Consider the following 24,455-nt stretch of genomic DNA (forward strand, 5'->3'; position numbering starts at 1 on the left):
TAATTAAGTTGTTCCGGCATCAAGCAACAAATACACACGGCAATTTATAAGATCTAAAACATGATACAAATATGAAGTTTGAAATCAATGAAATATCACGCACACATCTGGTAAAATTAAAATGTAGTCCTATCAAACTGTTTATCTGTTGTCATAAAAACAAAGAATATAAAGATTTTAAGGAGTTGTCTGTGGCGCAACAGGTTAAGGATTTGGCATTGTCACTGCAGCAGCTTGGGTCACTGCTGTGGTGCAGGTTCAATTCCTGGCCTGGGAACTTCTGCATGCTGTGGGTATAGCTTAAAAAAAAAAAAAAAAAGGTTTCTGGCAATATTATAAGAAAAGTTTAAAATGCTAATTAAAAGAAACAACACAGGGTAAACTGTAAATTACAAGACACTGCTCCCTCAACGTTCCTGCCTCTCTGGAACATTCGGTGGAGTTGCTCCATCTGAGCATCTAACTTACTCAAATTCAGTGATAACAACGTGGCAAATCTATCCATAGCGAGGGAGAAAGAAGGCTTTAAATAGTGTGGACAATCCTGCCTGTCCTTTCACTCAATCTGCTCTTCCCTCAGTTGGTCTCAGGGCCCATGCGGTTCTCAGACTGTGAGCATCTCACCACCCTGAGCGTGATGCTAACATTTAAAGAAATACAGTTTTCATTTAACGGGACCACCACATACAAGGGAACGACTTACAAAGGAACAGCTAACTCTTCCAACGCTAGGGGTAAAATAGGTTTGCTGCACTTATTGAGAGACTATCCCTAGGTTTCCAACATCCGTTACTCAAGAACCTGAGTTATTTTGATTCTGTGCTTTTCTCTCCTTATGCTGACACAGAATGCCACTTAATGATATTCTGCTAAAACTAGCAGACAAGCCAACAACAATTTCTAAGACTAGTTATATTCCTGTATCAGCCCATAAGCTCATCAGTTCATATTTGATTTGAATTCTCAGGATATTTGAAACTTTTAACCATGCCTTCACTTCCTTGATAAAGTTCTTCCTGATTTTCTTTCACACCTGCCCAAGCACTCCTTCCCCACTTCCTTTGCTATATTTTTCTGCTCCACTCACCCCTGTGAGTGGTGACACTTAAGGTTCCTTCCTGGCAGAGTCACATACAGTAACACCAGTGTCCTGTTCAATAGGATACTTGAACAGTATCCCTATTCAAGCAGTGGGATACTGTTTCCCCGTCTACCTTCCCATCTCTACAGATCAAGGTACAGATCAATACCCCTGAGAGCAGCCCATGTGACATCTGGACAGCAGTCCTTTCTGGCACAGCTACAGTGTGCTTCTTACCGTTTACTCTCCAGACTTTGTGAAGCCACTAGATTCCTTTAGTCATTTATTTTGCTTTTTAGGGCTGTTCCTGTGGCATATGGAGGTTCCCAGGCGAGAGGTCGAATCAGAGCTGCAGCTGCCAGCCTACACCACAGTCACAGCAACATGGGACCCGAGACGCGTCGGTGACCTACACCACAGCTCATGGCAATGCCAGATCCCTAACCCACTTTTCAAGGCCAGGGATAGAACCTGCAATCCTCATGGATACTAGTGGGGTTCGTTACCACTGAGCCACAACAGGAACGCCATGTCTTGATTATTGTGAATAGTGCTATGAACTTGGGGTACATTTTATTTTTTGTCTGCACCCACAGCATGTAGAATTTCCTAGGCCAGCTACTGACCCAAAGCCACGGCAGTGACAATGCTGGATCCTCAACCTGCTGCACCTCCAGGGGAACTTGGGGGTGCATTTTAAACACTTCTTATAATGCAAATTTGATGGTAATGAATTCTTTCAGCTTTTATATAAATAAACATCTTTCTTCACCCTCACTTTTAAAAGATATTTTTGGTGAGTAAATAATTCTGTGGGATTTTTTGTGTTAAAATGACACACAAGGAATTTCCGACGAGGCGCAGCAGAAACGAACCCGACTAGGAATCATGAGATTGCGGGTTCGACCTCTGGCCTCGCTCAGTGGGTTAAGGATCCAGCGGTGCTGTGAGCTGTGGTGTAGGTCGCAGACATGGCTTGAATCTGGCATTGCTGTGGCTGTGGTGTGGGCCGGCGGCAACAGCTCCGATTAGACACCCAGCCTGGGAACTTCCATATGCCACAGGTGCGACCCTAAAAAGACAAAAAAAAAAAAAAAAGACACATAACATTACATTAGTTTCAGTTCACAAGTAACAATTCAATATATATATACACGGTGAAATAACTGTCCTAATAAGTCTAGTTAACATTCATCATCATACATAGTTACAAAAATTTAGGGAGGGGTGGAGATGAGAACTTCTAAGATCTACTTTCTTAACAACTTTCAAAAGCATTGCAGTATTTGAGTTCCCGTCGCTCAGTGGTTAATGAATTGAACTAATGCATCAGACTAGGAACCATGAGGTTGCAGGTTAGATTCCTGGCCTTGCTCAGTGGGTTAAGGATCCGGTGTTGCCATGAGCTGTGGTGTAGGTCGCGGACAAGGCTCGGATCCAGCGTTGCTGTGGCTCTGGTGTAGGCCGGAGGCTACAGCTGCGATTCAACCCCTGGCCTGGGAACCTCCATGTGCCCCAGGAGCAGCCCTAGAAAAAGTAAAAAGCCAAAAAAAAAAAAAAAAAGGCGCTACAGTACTATTAACTACAGTAACCATGTATACATTACATGCCATGACAATTATTTTATATGGAAATTTCTACCTTAGGACTCCCTTCACCCATTTTCCTGCTATCTGTAGCCCCTGGCAACACCAGTATGTTCTCTGTATCTATGAGTTCATGTTTTGTTTGTTTGTTTTAAGATTTCACCTATATAAGTGAGATCATACAGTATTTGTCTTTCTCTATCTGACTTATTCCTTAGAATGATGCCCTCAAGGCCCAACCATCTTGTCACAAATGGCAAGTTTTTTTTTTTTTTTTTAATCTTTTTGCCTTTTCTAGGGCAGCACCCAAGGCAATTGGAGGTTCCCAGGCTAGGGGTCTAATCGGAGCTGTAGCCGCCGGCCTACATCACAGCCACAGCAACTCGGGATCTGAGCCATGTCTGCGACCTGCACCACAGCTCACAGCCCCGCTGGATCCTTAACCCACTGAGCAAGGCCAGGGAGCGAACCTGAAACCTCATGGTTGTAGTCAGACTTGTTAATCACTGAGCCTGGACAGGAACTCCAGATTTCATTCTTTTTTAAGGCTAATAGCCCATTGTTTACATGTATCACATCTTCTTCATCCATTCATCCATTGGTAACCACCTAGGTTCTTTCCATGTCTTGACTATGGTAAATAACACTGCAATGAACATGGGGGTGCATTTTGTTTTTGTTTTTGTTTTCTTCAGATTAATACCTTGAAGTGGAATTACCACACAACATGGTAGTTCCATTTCTTTTTTTTTTTTTTTTTTTGGTCTTTTGTCTTTTTAGGGCTGCACCTGTGGCAATATGGAGGTTCCCAGGCTAGGGGTTTAATCGGAGCTACAGCTGCCAGCCTATACCAAAGTCACAGCAACGGGGGATCTGAGCTGCATCTGCAACCTACACCACAGCTCATGGTAACACCTGATCCTTAACCCACCAAGCGAGGCCAGGGATAGAACCTGCAACCTCATGGTTCTGAGTCAGAGTCGTTTCCACTGTGCCACGAAGGGAACTCTCATGTTTAAATTTTTAAGGAAACTCCATCCTGTTTCCCACAATGGTTGTACCACTTTCCATTCCCACCAACAATGCACAAGGGTTCCTTTTTCTTCACATCCTCTCCACCCCTTATGCCTTGTTTTGATAATAGCTAATCTAACAGTAGGAGGTGATGTATCATTGCGGTTTTGATTTGCATTTCACTGATGATTAGTGATATTGAGTACCTTACCATTAATCTGTTGGCCACCTCCTGTATGCCTACTTTGGAAAAATGTCTATTCAGATCCTGTGTCAAGTTTTTAATCAAATCATTTATTCTTCTGCTGAGTAGTATGAGTTCTTTATATATTATGGATATTAGCCCCCTATCAGATATATGATTTGAAATATTTTCTCCCACTAAGTAGGTTGCTTTTTCATTTTAATGGTTTCCTTTGCTGCGCAGAAAACTTTTAGTTTGATGTAGTCTCACTTGTATATTTTTACTATTGTTGCCTTTGTTTTAGTGTCAAATCCAAAAAATCATTGCCAAAACTAGTATGAAGAAACATACTGCATATGTTTTCTTCTAGGAGTTTTAAGATTTCAGATTTTAAAATTGAAGTCTTTAATCCATTCTGAGTTAATTTTTGTATAAGGCATAAGATAGTGGTCCAAACTCATTATTTTGCCTATGGTTGTCCAGTTTTCCCAACACCATTTTTTTTTGTCTTTTTGCCTTTTCTAGGGCCGCTCTCGAGGCATATGGAGATTCCCAGGCTAGGGGTCGAATCAGAGCTGCAGCCACCGGCCTATACCACAGCCATAGCAACATGGGATCTGAGCCGAGTCTGCAACTACACCACAGCTCACAGCAGCGCCGGATCCTTAACCCATTGAGCAAGGCCAGGGATTGAACCTACAACCTCATGGTTCCTAGTTGGATTTGTTAGCCAGTGAGCCACGATGGGAACTCCTCCCAACACCATTTATTGAAGAGACTGTCCTTTCCCCATTGTGTGTTCTTGGCTCGTTTGTCCTAAATTAATTGACCATAAAAGCAGGGGCTTATTTCTAGGCTCTGTATTCTGCTCCATTGATAAACGTTTCTGTTTTTATGTCAATACTGTTTTGATCACTATAGCTTTGTAATAATATAGTCTGAAATCAGAAAGTCTGAGGCTTCCAGCTTTGTTCTTCTTTCTCAAGACTGCCTGGGGGATTCAGGGTATTTTGCATACCAATTTTAACAATATTCTATTTCTGTGAAAAATGTCAATGGAATTTTGATAATGATTGCACTGAATCTGTAGATTGCTTTCACTGGTGTGTTGCTGTGAGCTGTAGTGTAGGTCGCAGACATGGCTCGGATCCCACATTGCTGTGACTGTGATGTAGGCCAGTAGCTGTAGCTCCAATTCAGCCTATAGCCTGGGAACCTGCACATGCCGCTAGTGCAGCCCTAAAAAGCAAAAAAAAAAAAAAAAGAATAATCAATGATGATAAGTTCACAGGACAGAATAATATGTAGGCGTTTAAATCAATGAACTAGAGCTACATGTATCAGTGTGAAAAGATCCAAAATACAAGGCAGAGGTAAAAAAAGAAAAAAGAAACAAGTTTCTAAATGAAAAATACATTAGAATACTATTGAGGTTAAGGTTTTAAAAACACTATACAGTAAAATTTTAGTTGGGATGCTTTAACAAGAAACAGCTCCACCATTTCAATAGCTTCACAAAACAAAGGTGTTTTTTTCTCTTGTTTTTCATGCTGCACATCCCATGCTGTAAGGACGGAAGGGAGGGAGGGTGAAAGCTTCGCCCATTATAGTCACTCTGGAACCTGTGTTTAAAAAGGTTCTACAACCTTCCTCAATCACTTTAGCAAGTGGAAGGGTGAGCAGTGAATCCTACTAGCTCCATAATCTTCCACCTAGAGGGAATATATCTCATTCCTACTGCACTTCATTCATCGAAAAAAGCAAATCACATGTCCACTGGTAACTTCAAAGAGGGAGAGAGTAGCACTATCTTATCTCACGCCCAGATAAAAAAGAAAAAGAATCTGTGAACAGCTTTAATGACTATCACAATAGAATGGCACAGACTGGAAAACATGCACCAAATTCATAAATTCTTGCCCTTTTGTAAGGAGTGAAGGAGGGAATGGAATCAGAGAGGGACAGGAATTTGATTTCATCTTTAACTGTAATATTCATTTTTTTAATAATTGTTTTTATAAGTTAAAAAAAATGCAGAATTCCTGACCATAGTATTAGAGGTATTTATTCTACATCTCCATTAGGGCTCTATCATCTGTATGATATTTTTAAGGACAAAAAATACTTTTAAAAAGTTCTCTTGTGGTGCAGTGCATTAAGGATCCACCATCATCACTGCAGCAGCTTGGGTCACTGCTGTGGCATGGGTTCGATCCCTGGCCTGGGAAATTCCACAGGCTGCTAGTGCAGCCAAAAAAACGAAACTTAAAAAAAGACTTTTTATTGCGGTATAATCAACATATAACATTACAGTTTCAAGTATACAACATAATGACTTGATATCTGTAGGTACTGTGAAATAATCACTACAGTTAGTCTAGTTAACATCTATCACCATACATAGTTACGATTTTTTTCTTGGGATGAGAACTTTTGGGATCTACTCTCTTAGCAACTATCAAAAGTGAAACAGTATTATTAACTATAATAATCATTCTTGTACATTACACTCTCAGTACTTATTTTATAACTGGCAGTTTGTACCTTCTGGCTCTCTTTGCCCATTTCATCAAACCCTTACAAAAAACATTTTAAAAACACAAAATATTTCAATAAAATATTTGCTAATTTGGGAGTTGGTATATATATAATGGTTATATCATTCTTTCACTTATTTTTTTCATCTCAGAGAGATGTTTTTAAACATTTATATACCTTATGTCCACAAAGAAAATAAATCTAGTTTCGACTTTAATCTCAGATATAGAACAAATACACAGAAATATTAAACGTTTTTCCCAATTTGTATAACAGTCAAATCATAATCTATTCACTAAGTTCAATAATATATTACTAAAACTGAAGGATACTATGCATATCAAAAAAATTCATTATGCTATATAACATTAGAATGTTCATTATAAAAATTCATAAAGCTCTAGCAATATTATATAATTTATATTTTTAAAACCAATGCAAATTCAATCTTTTGCCTTTTTTTTTTTTTTTTGCTTTTTTAGGGCCGCACTTGTGGCATATGGAGGTTCCCAGGCTAGCGGTCCAATTGGAGCTACAGCTGCTGGCCTACACCACAGCCACAGCAATGCCAGATCTGAGCCGCATCTGAGACCTACACCAAATCTCACGGCAATGCCTGATCCTTAACCCACTGAGTGAGATCAGGCATTGAAACCTCAACCTCATGGTTCCTAGTCAGATTCATTTCCACTGCATCATGACAGGAACTCCTTTTTGCCTATTTTTAATTGATTTATAATATTACATTAGTTTTGTGTGTACAACCTAGTGATTCCAAATGCTTATGGGTTATACTCCATTTAAATTTTTATAAAATATTGGTTACATTCCCTGCACTGTACAATATGTTCTTGTAGCTTATTTTATACATAATAATCTGTACCTCTTAGTCCCCTACCCTTATCTTGCCATTACCTGCTTCCCCTCCCACAGATAGCCACCACTTTGTTGTCTGGATCTGTGAGTGTTTCTGTTTCATTATGGTCATTCGTTTTATTTTTCAGATTCCATATATAAGTGATAACATACAGTATCTGTCTTTCTCTGTCTGACTTACTTCATTAAGCAAAAGACTCTCCAGGTCTATTCATGCTGTTGCAAAAGGCAAAAATTTCATTCTTTTTTTTATGGCTGAATGGTATTCCATTCTGTGTGTGTGTGGTGTGTGTGTGTGTGTATATATATACACACACATAAACTCTTCTTTATTCATCTGTTGATAGACACTCAGATTGCTCCCATATCTTGGCAACTGTAAATAATGCTGCTATGAACACTGGGGTACAAGTATCCTTTTTTTTTTTTTTTTTGTATTTTCTAGGGCCGCTCCTGCAGCATATGGAGGTTCCCAGGCTAGGGGACACTCAGACACTCAGATTGCTCCCATATCTTGGCAACTGTAAATAATGCTGCTATGAACACTGGGATACAAGTATCCTTTTTTTTTTTTTGTATTTTCTAGGGCCGCTTCCGCGGCATATGGAGATTCCCAGGCTAGGGGTCTAATCGGAGATGTAGCCGCAGGCCTACACCGCAGCCACAGCAACGCGGCATCCAAGCCACATCTGCGACCTACACCACAGCTCATGGCAACGCCAGATCCTTAACCGACTGAGCAAGGCCAGGGATTGAACCTGCAACTTCACCGTTCCTAGTCAGATTCGTTAACCACTGAGCCACGACGGGAATTCCACAAGTGTCTTTCTGAATTAGGGTTTTCACTTTCTTCAGATATTTACCCAGGAGTGGAGTTACTGATCCCACGGTAGTTCTATTTTTAGTTGTGAGGAAGCTCCGAACTGTTTTCCACAGGGGCTACACAATTTACATTCCCATCAACAGTCCCCTTTCTCCACATTCTTCACAACATTTGTGACTTGTGCTCTTTTTGATAACAGTCATAGTGACAGGTGTGAAGTGACACTCCTGTGGTTGTGATTTATAGTTCTCTGATGATTAGTGATGTTGAACATCTTTTCCTGTGCCTGTTTTCTTTGGAAAAAATTCAGGTCTTCTGCCCATTTTTTAATCAGGTTGTTTGGTTTTTTGATCTTGAGTTGTAATGAGCTCAATGTAATGATCTATTTTAGATATCAACCACTTATCGGTCATGTCATTTACAAATATGTCCCCCATTCAGTAGGTTTTTTCATTTTGTCAACGGGTTTCTCCATTGGGCAAAAGCTTTTTCGTTTAATTAGGACCCATTAATTTTTGCTTTTGTTTCCTTTGCCTTAGGAAGGATATAAAAAAATGGTATGATTTATGTCAAAGAGTGTTCTGCCATTGTTTTCTTCTTGGATTTTTATTATTTTCAGCCTTACATTTAGGTCTTTAATCCAGTGAATTTAATTTTGTATGTGGTATGAGAAAATGTTCTAATTGCATTCATTTACAAGAGCTGTCCAATTTTCTCAGCACCATTTCTTGAGAGACTATCTTTTCCCCATTGCATGTTCTTACCTTCCTTGTCTTAGAATAATTGATCATAAGTGTCTGGGTTTATTTCTAGCCTTTCTATTCTGTTCCATTGATCTGTTCGTCTGGTTTTATACCAGTATCATACTGTTTTGATCACTGTAGCTTTTGTGTAGCCTGAAGACAGGGCACATGATACATCCAGATCTGTTCTTTTTCAAGATTGCTTTGGCTATTTGGGGTCTTCTGAGTTTCCATACATGTATTTGTTCTACTTCTGTAACTAATGCTATCCAAATGGTACTGGATATGTAGATTGCCTTGGGTAGTATGGTTGTTTTAGCAATATCACTTCATCCATTCACTCTGTGAAAAACAGTATATCTTTCCATCTGTTTATAGCATCTTCAATTTCTTTCATCAGAGTCTTACAGTTTTCTGAGTACAGGTCTATTACCACCTTAGATTTATTCCTAGGTTTGGTTTCTGCTTTTTTTATGAGATGGTGAATGGGACTGCCTTTCTTAATTTTTGGTAGTGCATTGTTAGTGCATAGAAATGCAACAGATTTCTGCATATTAATGTTGTACTCTGCAATTGTATTGAATTCATTGATGAATTTTTGGTGGCATCTTTAGAATTTTCTATGTATAGTGTTGTGTCATCTGCAAACAGTGACAGTTTTACTTCTCCCTTTCCAATCTGGATTCTTTTTCTTTTTATTATCTGTATGCTGTGGCTAGGACTTCCAAAACTATGAAGAATAAAAGTGGCAAGAGTGGGCATCCTTGTCTTGGTGCTAATCTTAGAGGAAATGTTTTCAGCTTCTCACCATTGAGTATGATATTAGCTATGTGCTTATCATATGGCCTTTGTTGAAAGTTTCAATCATAAACAGATGTTGAATTTTGTCAAAAGCGTCCTCTGCATCTATTGAGATGGTCATGATTTTTATGCTTCAGTTTAATATGGTGTATCATACTGACTGATTTGTAGATACTGAACTATCCTTGCATCACTGGGATAAAGCCTGCGGTACCATAGTATATGATGCTTTCAATGTATTGTTGATTTCAGGTTGCTAATATTTTGTTCAGGATTTTTACATCTATGTTCATTAGTGATACTGTCCTGTGCTTTTCTTTTTGTGGTGTCTTTGGTTTCGGTATCAGGGTGATGCTGGCCTTGTAAAGTGAGTTCAGAAGTATTTCTTCCTCTGCAATTTTTTCAGATAGTTTGAGGACAGGTGCTAACTATACTTTAAATGTTTAGTTGAAGTCACCTGTGAACCCATCTGGTGCTGGACTTCCGTTTGTTGTGAGTTTTTGTTACTCATTCAATTTAAATGCTCAGGTAACTGGTCTCTTCACATTTTCTATTTTTTCCTGGTTCCAATCTGGGTGGTTATACATTTCTAGCAGTTCATCCATTTCTTCTAGGTCATCCATTTTATTGGCATATAGTTCTGAATAGTTGTATGCCTGATGTTGTCTCTAGAGTCTCTTAAATTGTCATTTCTTTTCATTTTTTTTTCTGTTCAGCTTCAGTAATTTCTACTACTGTCTTCCAGCTCACTGACTTGATGCTCTGTACCATTTAATCTACTCTTGATGCCGTCTAGTGTATTTTTCATTTCAGATATTGTATTTTTCATCTCTGGTTCCTTATATCTTCGAACTCCTTGTTAAAAACATTAACGTCTCACTCTGTTCCTCCTTTCTTCTCCAAAGTTCTCTGATCATCCTAACAATCACTACCTTTAACTATTTCTCAGGTGTATTGCCTATTTCCACTTCCCTTAGTGCTTCTGGAGTTTTATCTTACTCCTTCATTTGGAACATGTTCCTTTGTCACCTCACTTTTCCTAACTTGCTGTTTCTTCCTCTGTGTACCTGGTAGGTTGGTTACACTTCCCAACCTTGAAGAAATGGTATTTTGAAGACGTCCTATGTATGCCAACAGCACACGCCTTTCTGGTCATTAGAGGCTCTGGGGGGGGTACCCTCTATGTGGGCTGCATGAGTCCTTCTATTGTTGGGGGTTGACTATTGTGGGAAGTGTGGTAGGTGTGGCTACCTGCTCTGGTTGGTTGCCAGGCCCTGCCTTCTAAGGCGGCTGCCAGTGGTTGGTTGGTGGGACCGTGTCTCAAGCTGAAGAGCCCCAGGAGATTCAGGAACTAGTTCTGCCTCTCTCGCTGGCAGAGGCGCATTCTGAGGGGGTAGGGTGGTTGCAGGGCTAAGGTTCCTAATCTAGTTTCAGCCTGCTGCTGGATGAGGCTGCTTCCTGATATGTCTGGCTGCAAGTTCTGGTGTCCTAAAGCTACTGCTATCCCACTGGCTGGATTCTGGGTCAGCTGGCTAAGAAGCCCAAAGAATCTTGGAGCTGGTGTTGGCCTGCTGATACGCAGGATTGGGACCCAGGGGGTCCCAGGGCTAGTGCCAGCTCACTGGTAGGCAAAGACAGGCCCCAGGTTTTCTAATTACAGGGCCCTGGGGTTCACAAAGCTGGTGTCTCTCCATGAGTAAGTGGTGCTGGATCCCAGGTACCATGGACTACAGGGTCTAAGATGCCTTAGATATGGTATTGGCCTGCTGGTGGGCCCAGGGCTGGTTTCATCCTGCTGTTGTGTTGGCTAGATCCTGACAGGGCACACTGTGGTGCTATGGTGGTCCTGAAGCTGTGTCTACCCACTGGTGTGTCGGGTTGGGGTCCAGGAGACTGGTGCCTGCCCACTGGTGGGTAAAATCAGGGTCTGGGGCCTGTGTCACCCCACTGACAGGCAGAATTGGGTCCTGGGGCCTCTGACGTCAGGGACCAGGAATCCCAGAGCTGGTGTCAGACCACTGGTGGGTGAAGCTGAGGGCCAGGGGCCATCAAGACTCCTGCTGGCTCACTGATGGGTGGAGCCAGGTCCCAGGATCTCTGGCTGCAGGACTCTGGGTATCCTTGAGTTGGTTTTTGCCCATTGGTGCATGGGGCTGGTTCCTGAATCAGTTGGCTGAGGAGTCCCGAGTGTCCTAAAGCTGGTGTCTGCCTCCAGGCAGGTGGTGCTGGTTCCTGGGGCAGCTGGTCTGAGAGGCTCAAGGTATTTTAGAGCCGGTGCAGGCCTGCTGGTAAGTGGGCTGGCTGCAGACATAGCGAGCTTCAAGGTTGTGGTGGTCTTGGGGCTGGTGCCTGCCTAATGGTGTGTATGGCTGATGCTCGTGATATCCTGGGGCTTGTGTCTGCCACTTGAGTAGACGCTAGAGCCAGCTCCCTGGTGGGCAGGGCCACGGGGTCTTGGGGCTGGTGCCTGCCCCCTGGTGGTTCAGGTTGGATCCTGTGGTCTCTGGCTACAGGGCCCTGGGGGGGGGGCTGGCTCCTACTTATGGACTGATATGTGGGCTGGTCCTCGCCCCTCTGGTAGACAGAGCCAGGTGCTAGGGTGGCTGTGGGCTCAAGAGGTTGTAAGGCAGCCTGCCTGTTGGTGAGGAAGCTGTGTCCCTACCCTGTTAGTTGCGTGGCCTGATGCATCCCAGAACGGCTAGTGGGCAGGGTCAGGTCAGGCACTAATAAGCTAGAAGAAGTATTTCAAAATGCTGCTTGCCAGCACCAGTGTCCATTGGTAAAAGGAGCTCTCCAAACGGCTGTCACCAATACCATATGAATTTATGTGATTAAAATTTAGAATAATAATATTATCTTCAGAAAATAAAGGATGTGACATTTATATTGCTCAATGCTTAAGAATTTCATAGATTAGCTTAAGAATAAAAAGACACTAAGCTTTTTTGATCGATAATGACAACAGGCAGAATTAAATTCAGATACTTAGAATGGAAATCTTACCTGTTCGCTTATTTCTGTCTACATAACAATACTTTAACTCATAGTCTTGTAATAAATCGTGAACTTCCTGAAAGAGACAAAACAGGAACCTAATAAACACACGAATGACATTTAGTGGATAATCCAGCTGTATTTGCCTATCATCATCGCTGCCACCACCACCCCTCCATGTAAAAAATCTTCCATGGGTCTCCACCACTTACTGACTGACTTATTTATTTTTAATTTCTTATTAGAGTATAGCTGATCTACAAAGTTGTGCCAAATTATTCTGTACAGCAAAGTTACTCAGTCATATATATATATATATATATATATATATATGTATGTATATATATATATATATATATGTATGTATATATATATATATTCATATTCCCCTTCTTATATTATCTTCCATCATGGTCTATCCCAAGAGACTGGATATAGTTCCCTGTGCTGTACAGTAGGATGTCATTGCTTTATCCATTCTAAATATAATAGTTTGCATCTACTAACACTAAACTCCCAGTCCATCCCACTCCCTCCCTCTCCCCCTCCATCACTTATGTAAATGAAAGACATTCAAGGCCCAGCAGATACTGGTACTAACCTACCTCCTCAAACACACCTCCCAAAATACCCCTATACAGCCCATGTTCCTGCTCAGATGAACACATTATCTCAGGAGATGACTATGCACATTCTTCACTCTGAATTTATACTGACACCCTGACCTCGCATGGGCCCGACACACCCCTACAGCTCCCAATCGTTACCTGAAATCACATGCATCCTTTGAAAGCCCAGCTCAAATGTTCTTTCACCATGAAGCTTTTTCCAGTTCTTTTCCATAGAACGTCACCTCTCCCATCTCTATGCTAGCAATGGTCATACTTTAAGCCTCTCTTACAGAAATAATACTAAACATTTCTATTTGTATACTATATACTAGGTTTTCAACAAGTATTACACCTGTAGATAGCTGTACTACCAGCATGTAGAAAAAATGAATATAAATTGTCAACCTAATTTACAGATCCCTGGGTATGAAAACAAGTAATAACCACCAAGATACGGTATATGGTCCAGTTTTCTTCCTCTTGGCTCTCTAAGATGATTAAACTGACTTTGTTTGTTCAGCTTCTATTACTAACCCAGTCTGAACTTTTAAATTCTGCTATCATAACGTCCATCCACCTGGAAAAATACAGTATATTTCCTCTATTTTGCCCTAATCCTTTCTGTTACATTGATAATACCTATGTAGAGAAACTATATTTTTTTATATTACTTATATTGCTTTGAATATGCTAAGCACTCAAATACTCATTAAAGTGAATATACTTTATTTTGTCATTGACTTGACATTAGCCTTGAAAACTTTACTCATAATATACGACAGATGTAGCTATTATTTTTTAAAGGAATTGGACTATCACATAAGTGGACATGTGGACCTCAGATTAGAGAGGAACAGGCAACCTGTTCTAATTGCCAATGAATCAGCTAAACTGACATTAAGTGCTAGTATGTTCAGTTTGCAATCTAAATTAATTCAATAATGCTAATAATCCTTATACTGACATTTTTATAGTTAACATTCATTGAACTTTTACTGGCTACCAGAGCACTGACCTCAGCCTGCTTATTAAAAACCAGGAAACGAGAGCAGTGCAAATTCAAGGAACTTGCCAATCTTACACTTAGTAGTTTGCTGAGTGTAGATTCACCAATTGGTGTGGTTCCAGGGACCACACTCTTAACTTGTACGCTTTACTGTCTTGTTCCTTCCAAGATTAACTGAAAATAGTACACTATCACTAACAGTTACCAAAAAAACACCACTAGTGCCACAATACATGATCATACAGAAATGGAGAATAAATAAGAGGGCAATTACAAGTTGAGAGATATTTTCCCTTTCAACCCAGTGCAAGGTGGGGGAAGGACGGATATAAAAGGCAAAATATAAAAACGGTGATGGGTGAAAAAAAGACAGTCATCTTTGACATAAGAAAGATAAGAAAGGTAAACTTGATAATTTAGTATTCTTTCCTAGTTAACTCAATATTAGAAATGTTTAAAAATATATATACACATATGGGGGAGTTCCTGTCATGACTCAGTGGTTAACAAATACGACTAGCATCCACAAGGAAGTGGGTTCAACCCCTGGCCTCACTCAGTGGGTTAAGGATCTGGCATTGCCTTGAGCTGTGGTGTAGGTCACAGCTGCAACTCAGATCCCAAGTTGCTGTGGCTGTGGCGTAGGCTGGCAGCTGCAGCTCCAATTCAACCCCTAGGCTGGGAACCTCCATATGCTGCAGATGAGGCCCTAAAAAGATAAAAGACAATATATATATTGGACATGGACTTGTTTATATATTACTATTGAAACTGACAGTGTCAACAGCCTGAACCTAGCCAGAATTCAGATTGGGACTTGAACCCAAGGTTTTATTTTTGTTTGTTTGTTTTTTTTCTTTCTTTCTGTCTTTTTAGGGCCACACCCATGGCATATGGAGGTTCCCAGGCTAGGGGTCTAATCAGAGCTGTAACTACCAGCCTATGCTATAGCCAAGGCAATGCGGGATCCGAGCTGCGTCTGTGACCTACGCCACAGCTCAGAGCAACGCCAGATCCTTAACCCGCTGAGCGAGGCCGGGGACTGAACCTGCAACCTCATGGTTCCTAGTCGGATTCGTTAACCACTGCGCCATGACGGGAACTACTAAACGCAAGGTTTTAAATTAGAATCACTCACCCTGTGTCTGCACTCACTGAGGTTCAGGTTCTTCATGTCTCCACACAGAAGGAATTCAGCAAGAGACAAGGTGATAGGCAAGAAATAGATTTATTAGGATAGGACCCTTGTGAGAGATGCAAGCGGGCAGGCAAGGAGGCTCTGCCCCGGAAGATCTGTGGGCTACAGGTTTATCATCCAAGGAGAGTGGTGGTTGGAAAAGACCGCCTCTTCCTTTCTGGGAGTAGCAGCTTCTCCTTGGTAGCTGGTAAGGCGGGCATTGAAATCAGCAGGAGGGCGGTCCCCAAACTCCAGCCCTTGGTCTGAACCTGAATGCAGGCTTCAGCCCACCCCCTCACCCAACTTGAGGCAATTCTCGCACTTCCACTCGTCAAGCAAGCCTGCCTTGTTCTGATGGCTTTTTTGAGCCCTTTATTAACTTATAGTGATGTCCCAAAGTCCCCTAGATTTCCCTATCTATGATCCTCTACTGGGACTTCTACAACGACCTGTGCCTACTCCATCCCTATCGCTAGGGCAATTTTTTTTATCCTGTAAAGGTCAATGTTTCCTTGGAGAACTCTCGTTAGGAAAACACAACTCTCTCAGCTGCACACCATACACATCTTGCCAGCAGGTTAACTTAATACTTTGTATAGAAGGTGACACGGTTTTGTTTGAAGGGATCTACTGCTGTATGCTTTTAGTTGCACAGTCTCTAATCTCTCATTTCACTAGTTAACAGCTGTCAAATGCCAGATAAAGAAAACAGGATACTGCTCTTCGCTTTATTAAGTATCCGTAAACAAATGACATGCTATGTAGCTCACTTAGCTGAAGGAACCACCTGAGACAGAGTTTTCAAAAAAACATTTCGCAAGTTAGAAATTTTGTTTTTAAAACACCCATATTTCTAATCGTAGCTTCCCTATGTATCAGATGTGGAATACAGATTTTGCGCACTGGGAAACTTTGCAAAGTTTCCTGCAAAGGAAAAAAAAAAAGCAATGTTTTTTCCATGCCCTGGTTGTTTCGACCCATGCAAAAGTGGGTCACCCCTCAATCTGAGCCTCAGCAAGTTGGCCAAATTAAAAACTTAAAACCTGAAAGAGAGTCCTAGCAACCATTTGCCAAAATTCTACTATGCTTCACCACACAAAACCGAAAGGACTACAATTATGTCTCCCTGTACTAATCTAGCTTTCTAATAGTTCCATTAACTTACAAGCTAATTTTATGGAATAAAGCAGCACCTCTGATGAAAACACTCTGTCCTCTGACTGGTAATAATCAATGACAAGTTTCTTACGGTAAAATGCATTCATCAAAATTGCTAATTATTAGATAGCTTTAGTAACCTACTTCCAGACCAGATTCCCCCATCAGTCCCTGGAATTAAACAAAAACTTCTCCATGTATGAAATGTTTTCTGAGGAGAGGTTCAATAGCTTCCAACTCAAAGCAGTGCGTCAACAACCCTCCTAAAAATTACATAATCATTGTTCTAGCTGATGTGGCCTCCTTCCTGAATGAAACCCAGTCATAGGTTTAAACTTGAATCACAGTGTCTTCTAAGCTCTTCTTTCAGAGATTCAAGTACTCTTCTTTTAAATTCTACTTCTATTGGCAATGAAACAAATATTTTTATTTAACATTGTAAGTGATTTGATAATACAAAAGGATTATCTGTAATGTATATTCTGAGGCATACCAATAATATAAGCACCCAGGGACTCAACATGAAACTTAAAGCCTATAACCCTGGCAACATCCGTCCACGGAACTCTGCTTTCCTTCACTAGATTCCCCATAGCCAGAGTTCTCACTGGGGTTTCTCTCCCCAAACGAACCTGAGCTTGATAAAAATGGTATTATGCTAGTTTTATTCTTCTGTGCCTTGCTTTTTGTACTCAGTCTTATGTTTCTAAAATTCACCCAGGATCCACATGGCTACTGCTCATTTTTTTTCACTACTGTTTAATATTCCATTCTATGATTTTAGTATTATTTACATACTTTTCTATCAGTGAATATACGATTGGTTCCCAGGTTGTTGCTATTTATATACATTTTTAAAACGAACTACCCTCTTCTTAAAAACTGTATGTATTTCCTGGCCTTCATATGCAAACATTTCGGATACAGTGAAATTCCTGGGTTATACACATGCAAATGATCATCTTTACCAGAAAGAGCCTTTTTTTGCTATTTCTTGGGCTGCTCCCGCTCGGCATATGGAGGTTCCCAGGCTAGGGGTCGAATTGGAGCTGTAGCCACCGGCCTACACCAGAGCCACAGCAACGCGGGATCCGAGCCGCGTCTGCAACCTACACCACAGCTCGCGGCAACGCCGGACCCTTAACCCACTGAGCAAGGGCAGGGACCGAACCCGCAACCTCATGGTTCCTAGTCGGATTCGTTAACCATTGCGCTACGACGGAACTCCTTTTTTTTTTTTTTTTAACCATAATAACTGTAACAGTTTACACTCCCAGCAACAGCAGAGGAGAGTCCTTACAAAGCTTCCTTTTATCAGAGACTGAAATTGTGTCAATTTAGTGGATATAAAACCATACCCCATTGCACTCTTGGCTTGTATCCCCTAAGGCAAGGCATTGTGATGATTAGTTTTGTGTGAACCTGGCTACAGAATCCAGTTATTTACTTACACACTAATCTAGGTGTTGCTATAAAGACATCGTATAGATAGAATTAAGATCTACAATCAGTTTAAGTGAAAGAGATCCTCTTAGATAATGTGGGTGGTCTTCATATAATCAGTTGAAGACCTGAAGAGAAAAAAGCAGCGGTATTCCAGAAAAGAAGAACTCCTGCATCTCCACCTGCCTGAGTTTCTAGCTTGCTGGTATACCTTACAGATTTTAGCCTAGCCAGCCCCCACAATCAAGCAATTTCTCCCTATACATATGTACATAATATAAATACATATTAACTTAAGTATTACATAAATCTGTTTCTCAGAAGAACTTTGATACAGATAACTTTTCATATTTCTTTACCTTTTATTTATTTCCTCTTCTGATAAACATTTACTTGTCTCAATCACTCATTTTTCTATTGTGTTTGTCTTTTCTTTTATTGACATATAGGAATTATTTTTTTAATATTCTGGATACAAATCCTTTGTTGGGAAGCATATATGTATTCCCCTACTAAGTGGTCAGTCATTTTGTTTATTTGTGGGTATTGTTGGTAAAGTGAAGTTTTTCATTTAATGAAGTCAAGTTTATCAAATTTTTTCCTTTACAATTTATGTTTTTTGTGCCTTAAGAAATCCTTTTCTGACCAAGGTCATAAACGTATTTTGTCTTAAACATAGATAAGACATTCTCTAACATAAATTGTACCGATGTTTTCTTAGGTCAGTCTCCCAAGGCAACAGAAATAAAAATAAAAATAAACCAGTGGGACCTAATCAAACTTAGAAGCTTTTGGAAAGGAAACCATAAACAAAATGAAAAGACAACATTTGGACTGGGAGAAAATATTTGTACATGAGGCAACAAAGAAGGAATTCATTTTCAAAATATACAAACAGCACATACAACTCAATGATAAAAAAACAACAACCCAACTGAAAAATGGGCAGAAGACCCAAATAGACATTTCTCCAAAAACAGCCAGGTGGCCAACAGGCACATGAAAGTATGTTCAACATCACTGAATATTAGCGAAATGCAAGTCAAAACCATAATGAAGTTTCACCCCACACTGGTAAGAATGTCCTTCATCAAAAAATCTACAAATAACAAATGCTGGAAAGAGTGAAGAGGAAAGGAAACCCTCCTACACTGTTGGTGGGAGCGTAAAATGGTGTGGCCACTATGGAAAACAGTATGGAGGTTCCTCAAAAGACTGAAAATAGATTGAGCATGTGATCCCACTCCTGACATATATCCGGAGAAAACTGCAATTTGAAAGGATACACAGCAGCACTATTTACAATAGCCAAGCCATGGAAGCAACCTAAATGGTCATCGCCAGATGAATGGACAAGATGTGGTTCACATATATGATGGAATATGACTCAGCCCTAAAAAAGAATGAAATCACACCATTTGCAGCAACATGGATGGGCCTAGAGATGATCATACTAAATGAAGTCAGAAAGAGAACTATAAATACCATGCCACTTACATATGGAATCTAAAATATAATGCAAACAAAGACTCACAGACATGGAGAACAGACTTACGGCTGCTAAGGGGGAGGGATGGATTGGGAGTTTGGGATTAGCAGATGCAAACTATTTTATATAAAATGGTTAAACAACAAGGTCCTACTGGCTAGCACAAAGAACTGTATTCAACATCCTGTGATAAGCCATATGGAAAAGAACATGAAAAAGAATGTGTGTATATAAACATAAGCATGCGTGTGTGTGTGTGTGTGTATACATGTATAACAATCATTTCACTGTATAGTAGAAATCAGCACAGTATTGTAAATCAACTATACATCAATAAAATAATTTTTTAAAAAGATATTTTGTCTTCCCCAAGTTTTTAATGTTTTTCCTTTTTTTCTTGTCTTTTTGCCTTTTCTAGGGCCACTCCCGCAGCATATGGAGGTTCCCAGGCTAGGGGTGTAATCAGAGCTATAGCTGCTGGCCTACACCACAGCCACAGCAACTGGGGATCCAAGCTGTGTCTGTGACCTCCACCACAGCTCACGGCAACTCTGGATCCTTAACCCACTGAGCAAGGCCAGGGATCGAACCTGAAACCTTGTGGTTCCTAGTCGGATTTGTCAACCACTGAGCCATGACGGGAACTCCTAAATTTTTTTTTTTCTTTCATTTGTCAGTTTTTAGTCAGCTGGAGTCAGCCATCTTATTCCAGCCATAATTTCCAGTACAACTTTGAACAGAAGTGATTCTGGTATTGCTCCCAATCTTAAGGGGAAATTTTTCAATAGTTCACCATTGAATATGATGGCTTTTGGGTTTTCTAGATTATCTCTAAGGTTGAGGAACCTCTATTCCTGTTTGCTGAGTTTTTCTTATAAATGGGTTTTAATGTTATCAAATGCTTTTTCTGTATCTATCAGGATAACTTAAGTCCCATCTTCATGCCAGTAATCTCCCAATTTTTATTTCTATCTCAAATTTCTCTTCCAGGCTCCTCACCTACATATGCTATTGCTTGCTTAACGCTGCGTTTGAATGTTAGACAATGCTTTTTTTGGCTCAACACAAGGCCTATCATATGATACCTTTCATGATATTGGCTGAGTAAATGCAGTGTCAATTTTAACTTGGCTAAATTTCTAACAGCTTTCAATGCAGCTGTTCTTAAGTTCATTTGATAATTAATTCTTATTGCTAGGGGAACATTTTGACTTGGCCTAACAAACTTAATAAAACTTCAGCTTTTTTATTAGCAGAATAATAATAATAATTTACCAAATGCTTACTTTGCCCCAGGCACTTTATTAAAATAATCTTGTTTAACCCTAACAAATCCATGTTCTGGATTTTAAAGTCGAATGTTATTATCCAGATTTTAAAGCTGAGGATATTGAAACCTACTGAAGGGACTTGTATGGACAGTATGTCATGAATCTGGGATTCAAACCCGGGTGGATAGATTCTAGAGCAAACACAATGAACTACTATACTATATTGTATCCTAAGGATCACCAATACAAAAATAAAAACTATAAGCTACTCATTCCCATCATATTCCTAACATTTACTGTCTTATTGTCCTCCTGAGGACAGAGATCAAGGTAAGAACAAAATTTGAGAGATATAAATATATATATATATACATATAATTTTACTTTCTTTTTTTTTTTGTCTTTTTGCCTTTTCTAGGGCCGCTCCTGCGGCATATGGAGATTCCCAGGCTAGGGGTATACTCAGAGCTATAGCCACTGGCCTACATCAGAGCCACAGCATCACGGGATCTGAGCCGTGTCTTCGACCTACACCACAGCTCAAGGCAATGCCGAATCCTTAACCCACTGAGCAAAGCCAGGGATCGAACCGGCAACCTCATGGTTCCTAGTCAGATTCGTTAACCACTGAGCCACGACGGGAACTCCTAATTTTATTTACTGACAGCTAGAAATCTGAATGCAGCACTCCCTTGTATAATGGATCCTCATTTCCCTTAAAATAAAATCCAAACTCCCTTAAATGATGACGAATCATCTGGTTCTACTTAGTGTGCTTGCCTTATACTGAACCACTAGCTCGCTCAAACTCTATGTCTCAGCCACAACATACTAATTCTTGGCCATGCCTTTTCTTTTCTTTAGGACTTTGTGTATCTTGTCACTACTGCTATGAATATGCCTCGACTCTCACCCTCTCCCTTCCCCTAGTTAATTCCCCCCATCCCCCCACCCCCGCTCTCATATCAGATTAAATGAGTTTCTCTAAGAGGCCTTTCTGAATCTCTCAAATGTGGAGCAGGTATCTATCTTTTGTCCTCCCATAGCCCTTTTTACTTTCTCTATCACAACACTTACGGCACCTATCATCCGTACTCTAACTGCTTATAGACCTATATCTTCAGGAGACTGTAGGCTTAGTAAAAGCAAATACCATGTATCTGCCTTGCTCATAAAAAAGACTCCAACATCTAGCAAAAAGCAGACTTTGAATATTTGTTAAGGGCACGAATATTTGTTTCCACAGATTACCTTCTTCAACTCCAATACTGCATTTTTCCCCTGAGATTATTTTACGATCTGAACCAAAACCAATGTTTAAAGTGCTCAAAAAGAAAAAAAAATTGAAAATACCTTCTTGGAGTTCCCATTGTGGCGCAGTGGTTAACGAGTCCGACTAGGAACCATGGGGTTGCGGGTTCGGTCCCTGCCCTTGCTCAGTGGGTTAACGATCCGGCGTTGCCGTGAGCTGTGGTGTAGGTTGCAGACACGGCTCGGATCTTGCGTTGCTGTGGCTCTGGTGTAGGCCGGTGGCTGCATCTCCAATTCGACCCCTAGCCTGAGAACCTCCATATGCCGCGGGAGCGGCCCAAGAAATAGCTAAAAAGACAAAAAAAAAAAAAAAAGAAAATACCTTCTTTATACTAACCTAACTCACTTCCTCTTTAAAGAACAATTAATATTATACATCTAGCAACAAGAGGCTCTCCTTGAGCAGTTTTTCCTTGCAGATATCCCTAGGAGAGACATTTATTTTTGTTTTAATTTTTTATTATAGTCAATTTACAATGTTCTGGCAATTTTTGCTGTACAGCAAAGTGGTCCAGTTTTATATATATATACATACACACACACACACACATATATATATATATACACACACACACACATTCTTTTTCTCACATTATCCCAGGAGAAACATTTAGATATCCATCTCTCCCAAAGAATAACAGTACCTAAATCACAATCTCTTCTCTGACACAAATGTTTTCTCTTTTAAATATCACCTGAATGTACTGCTATATTCATTTGCCCCTGCTGTGCAACAAATTATTACAAATTAAACCACTTAAAACAACATCCATTTATTACCACTCAGTTCTGGCGGTCAAAAGCTCAGGAAGGCTCAAATGACTTTCCTGCTTCGGGGTCTCTTGAGGCCAAAATAAGACAAGGCAGGCTGGGCTCTTACCTGGAGACTCTGAGGAAGAACGCTCTTCTATTCATTAAGGCAGTTAGCAGAATTTAGTTTCCTTCGGTTGTAGAAACTGAAGTTCTCATTCCTCAAGGGCCCCAGAGAGCACTCAACTCCTGGGGACTGCTTTAAAAATCCTTGTGCGGGGTTCCCTTCATCTTCAAACCCAGCAACAGTGCTTCAAATCCTTCCATCTCTCCCTCTGCTACTAACCGGAGAAAGCTCTTTGCTTTTAAAGGGCTAGTATGATTAGATATGGCTCACCTGGGTAATCTCCCTTTTGATAATACCAGTTGAGTAGTAACCTTAATTATATCTGCAAACATCCCCTTTGGTCCTGTAGCAATCACACATGTGATACCCATTCCACGGATGAGAAATCTCAGGGGGAGGGGCACTTCTAAATTCCACCCAGGGCAGCTACCACTAGTAATCACTATCACTTACTGCATCCTTACATATACTTTACCCAAAATATGTTATCTGATATGGCAGGTTTCAGAGCTCAGGCAAGGTGAGGAGGCCTTCTGGCCAGTGGAGCATCCCAGTACAGGAGGAAGGAGCCTATGCTGGGTCAGGTGGCTGTCTGCACAGAGAAGACACCTACAGTGGCGACGGGAGATGGTCACTTACAGGAGGATTGTTCAAACAGATATGTTAAGGACAATGAACACCAGGCTTCTCACCATCAGAAAAAGAAGTAACAAATATGGGAGAAAACCAGAAAGAACGCTACGGTATTAGCCTGCAATTTGATGTATCCATGTGAATCCATTACTTCCGATAGATATAGGTGTGAATATATGTGTGTACACACACCCATACCATACACTCATATATTCTCTGGCTCTGCTCCCTAAGAGGAATTCAATGCCAATGAGTCCATCGAGCTTCCAGATCTTGGCCTCTTAATAGTATTTTCCCCTAAAGGAAACTAGGCTCTGTAATAGGCATCTAGGGCTGCCATGACAGAACATCATAGACAACAGACACTTAACTTCCTCACAGTTCTAGAAGCTAGAATTCCAAGATCAGGGTTCTGTTGATTTGGTTTCTGCTGAGATCTCTCTTCCTGGCTAGCAGATGGCCACCTCCTCACTAGGTCCTGACATGGCTTTTCCTTGGTGCTTGCACATGCTGGGGTAGGGCTGAGGGTGAAGGGCAGAGGAGAAAGAGAGCTCTCTGCTGTTTTTTCTTTTTTTTTTTCCCTAATGACATTAATCCTATCAGCTCCTGGTCCCGTTTTCCGATCTCCTTTAAATTTAAGTACTTCTACAGAGCTTCAATCTCCAAATACATCCACACTGGGGGCTGGTGCCTCAGTGTACGAATGTGGAAGAACGCAAATGTTCAGTCCATAGCAGATGGCTTCATCAAATGGGTGATTTAAGAGCTGAAGCACAGAAAGTACAAAATAAAGTGCGACATCGTATTATGTCAAAAGCAGAGGAAGTTCTCCGTGAATG

The 24,455-nt window shown here is 40.6% G+C and overlaps 1 protein-coding gene across 1 annotated transcript in view; it reads right to left on the reverse strand.

Moving 5' to 3' along the window:
* The window catches only part of RAVER2 (ribonucleoprotein, PTB binding 2), a 127,442-nt gene that overhangs the window by 86,483 nt on the left and 16,504 nt on the right, over window positions 1-24,455 (reverse strand). The window contains 1 exon segment of the mRNA XM_047788767.1: window positions 12,650-12,716. Within this exon segment, the coding sequence (XP_047644723.1) occupies window positions 12,650-12,716 (67 nt within the window).

The sequence above is a fragment of the Phacochoerus africanus genome, chromosome 8 (genome assembly GCF_016906955.1).
Source record: "Phacochoerus africanus isolate WHEZ1 chromosome 8, ROS_Pafr_v1, whole genome shotgun sequence".
Lineage (NCBI taxonomy): Eukaryota > Metazoa > Chordata > Mammalia > Artiodactyla > Suidae > Phacochoerus > Phacochoerus africanus.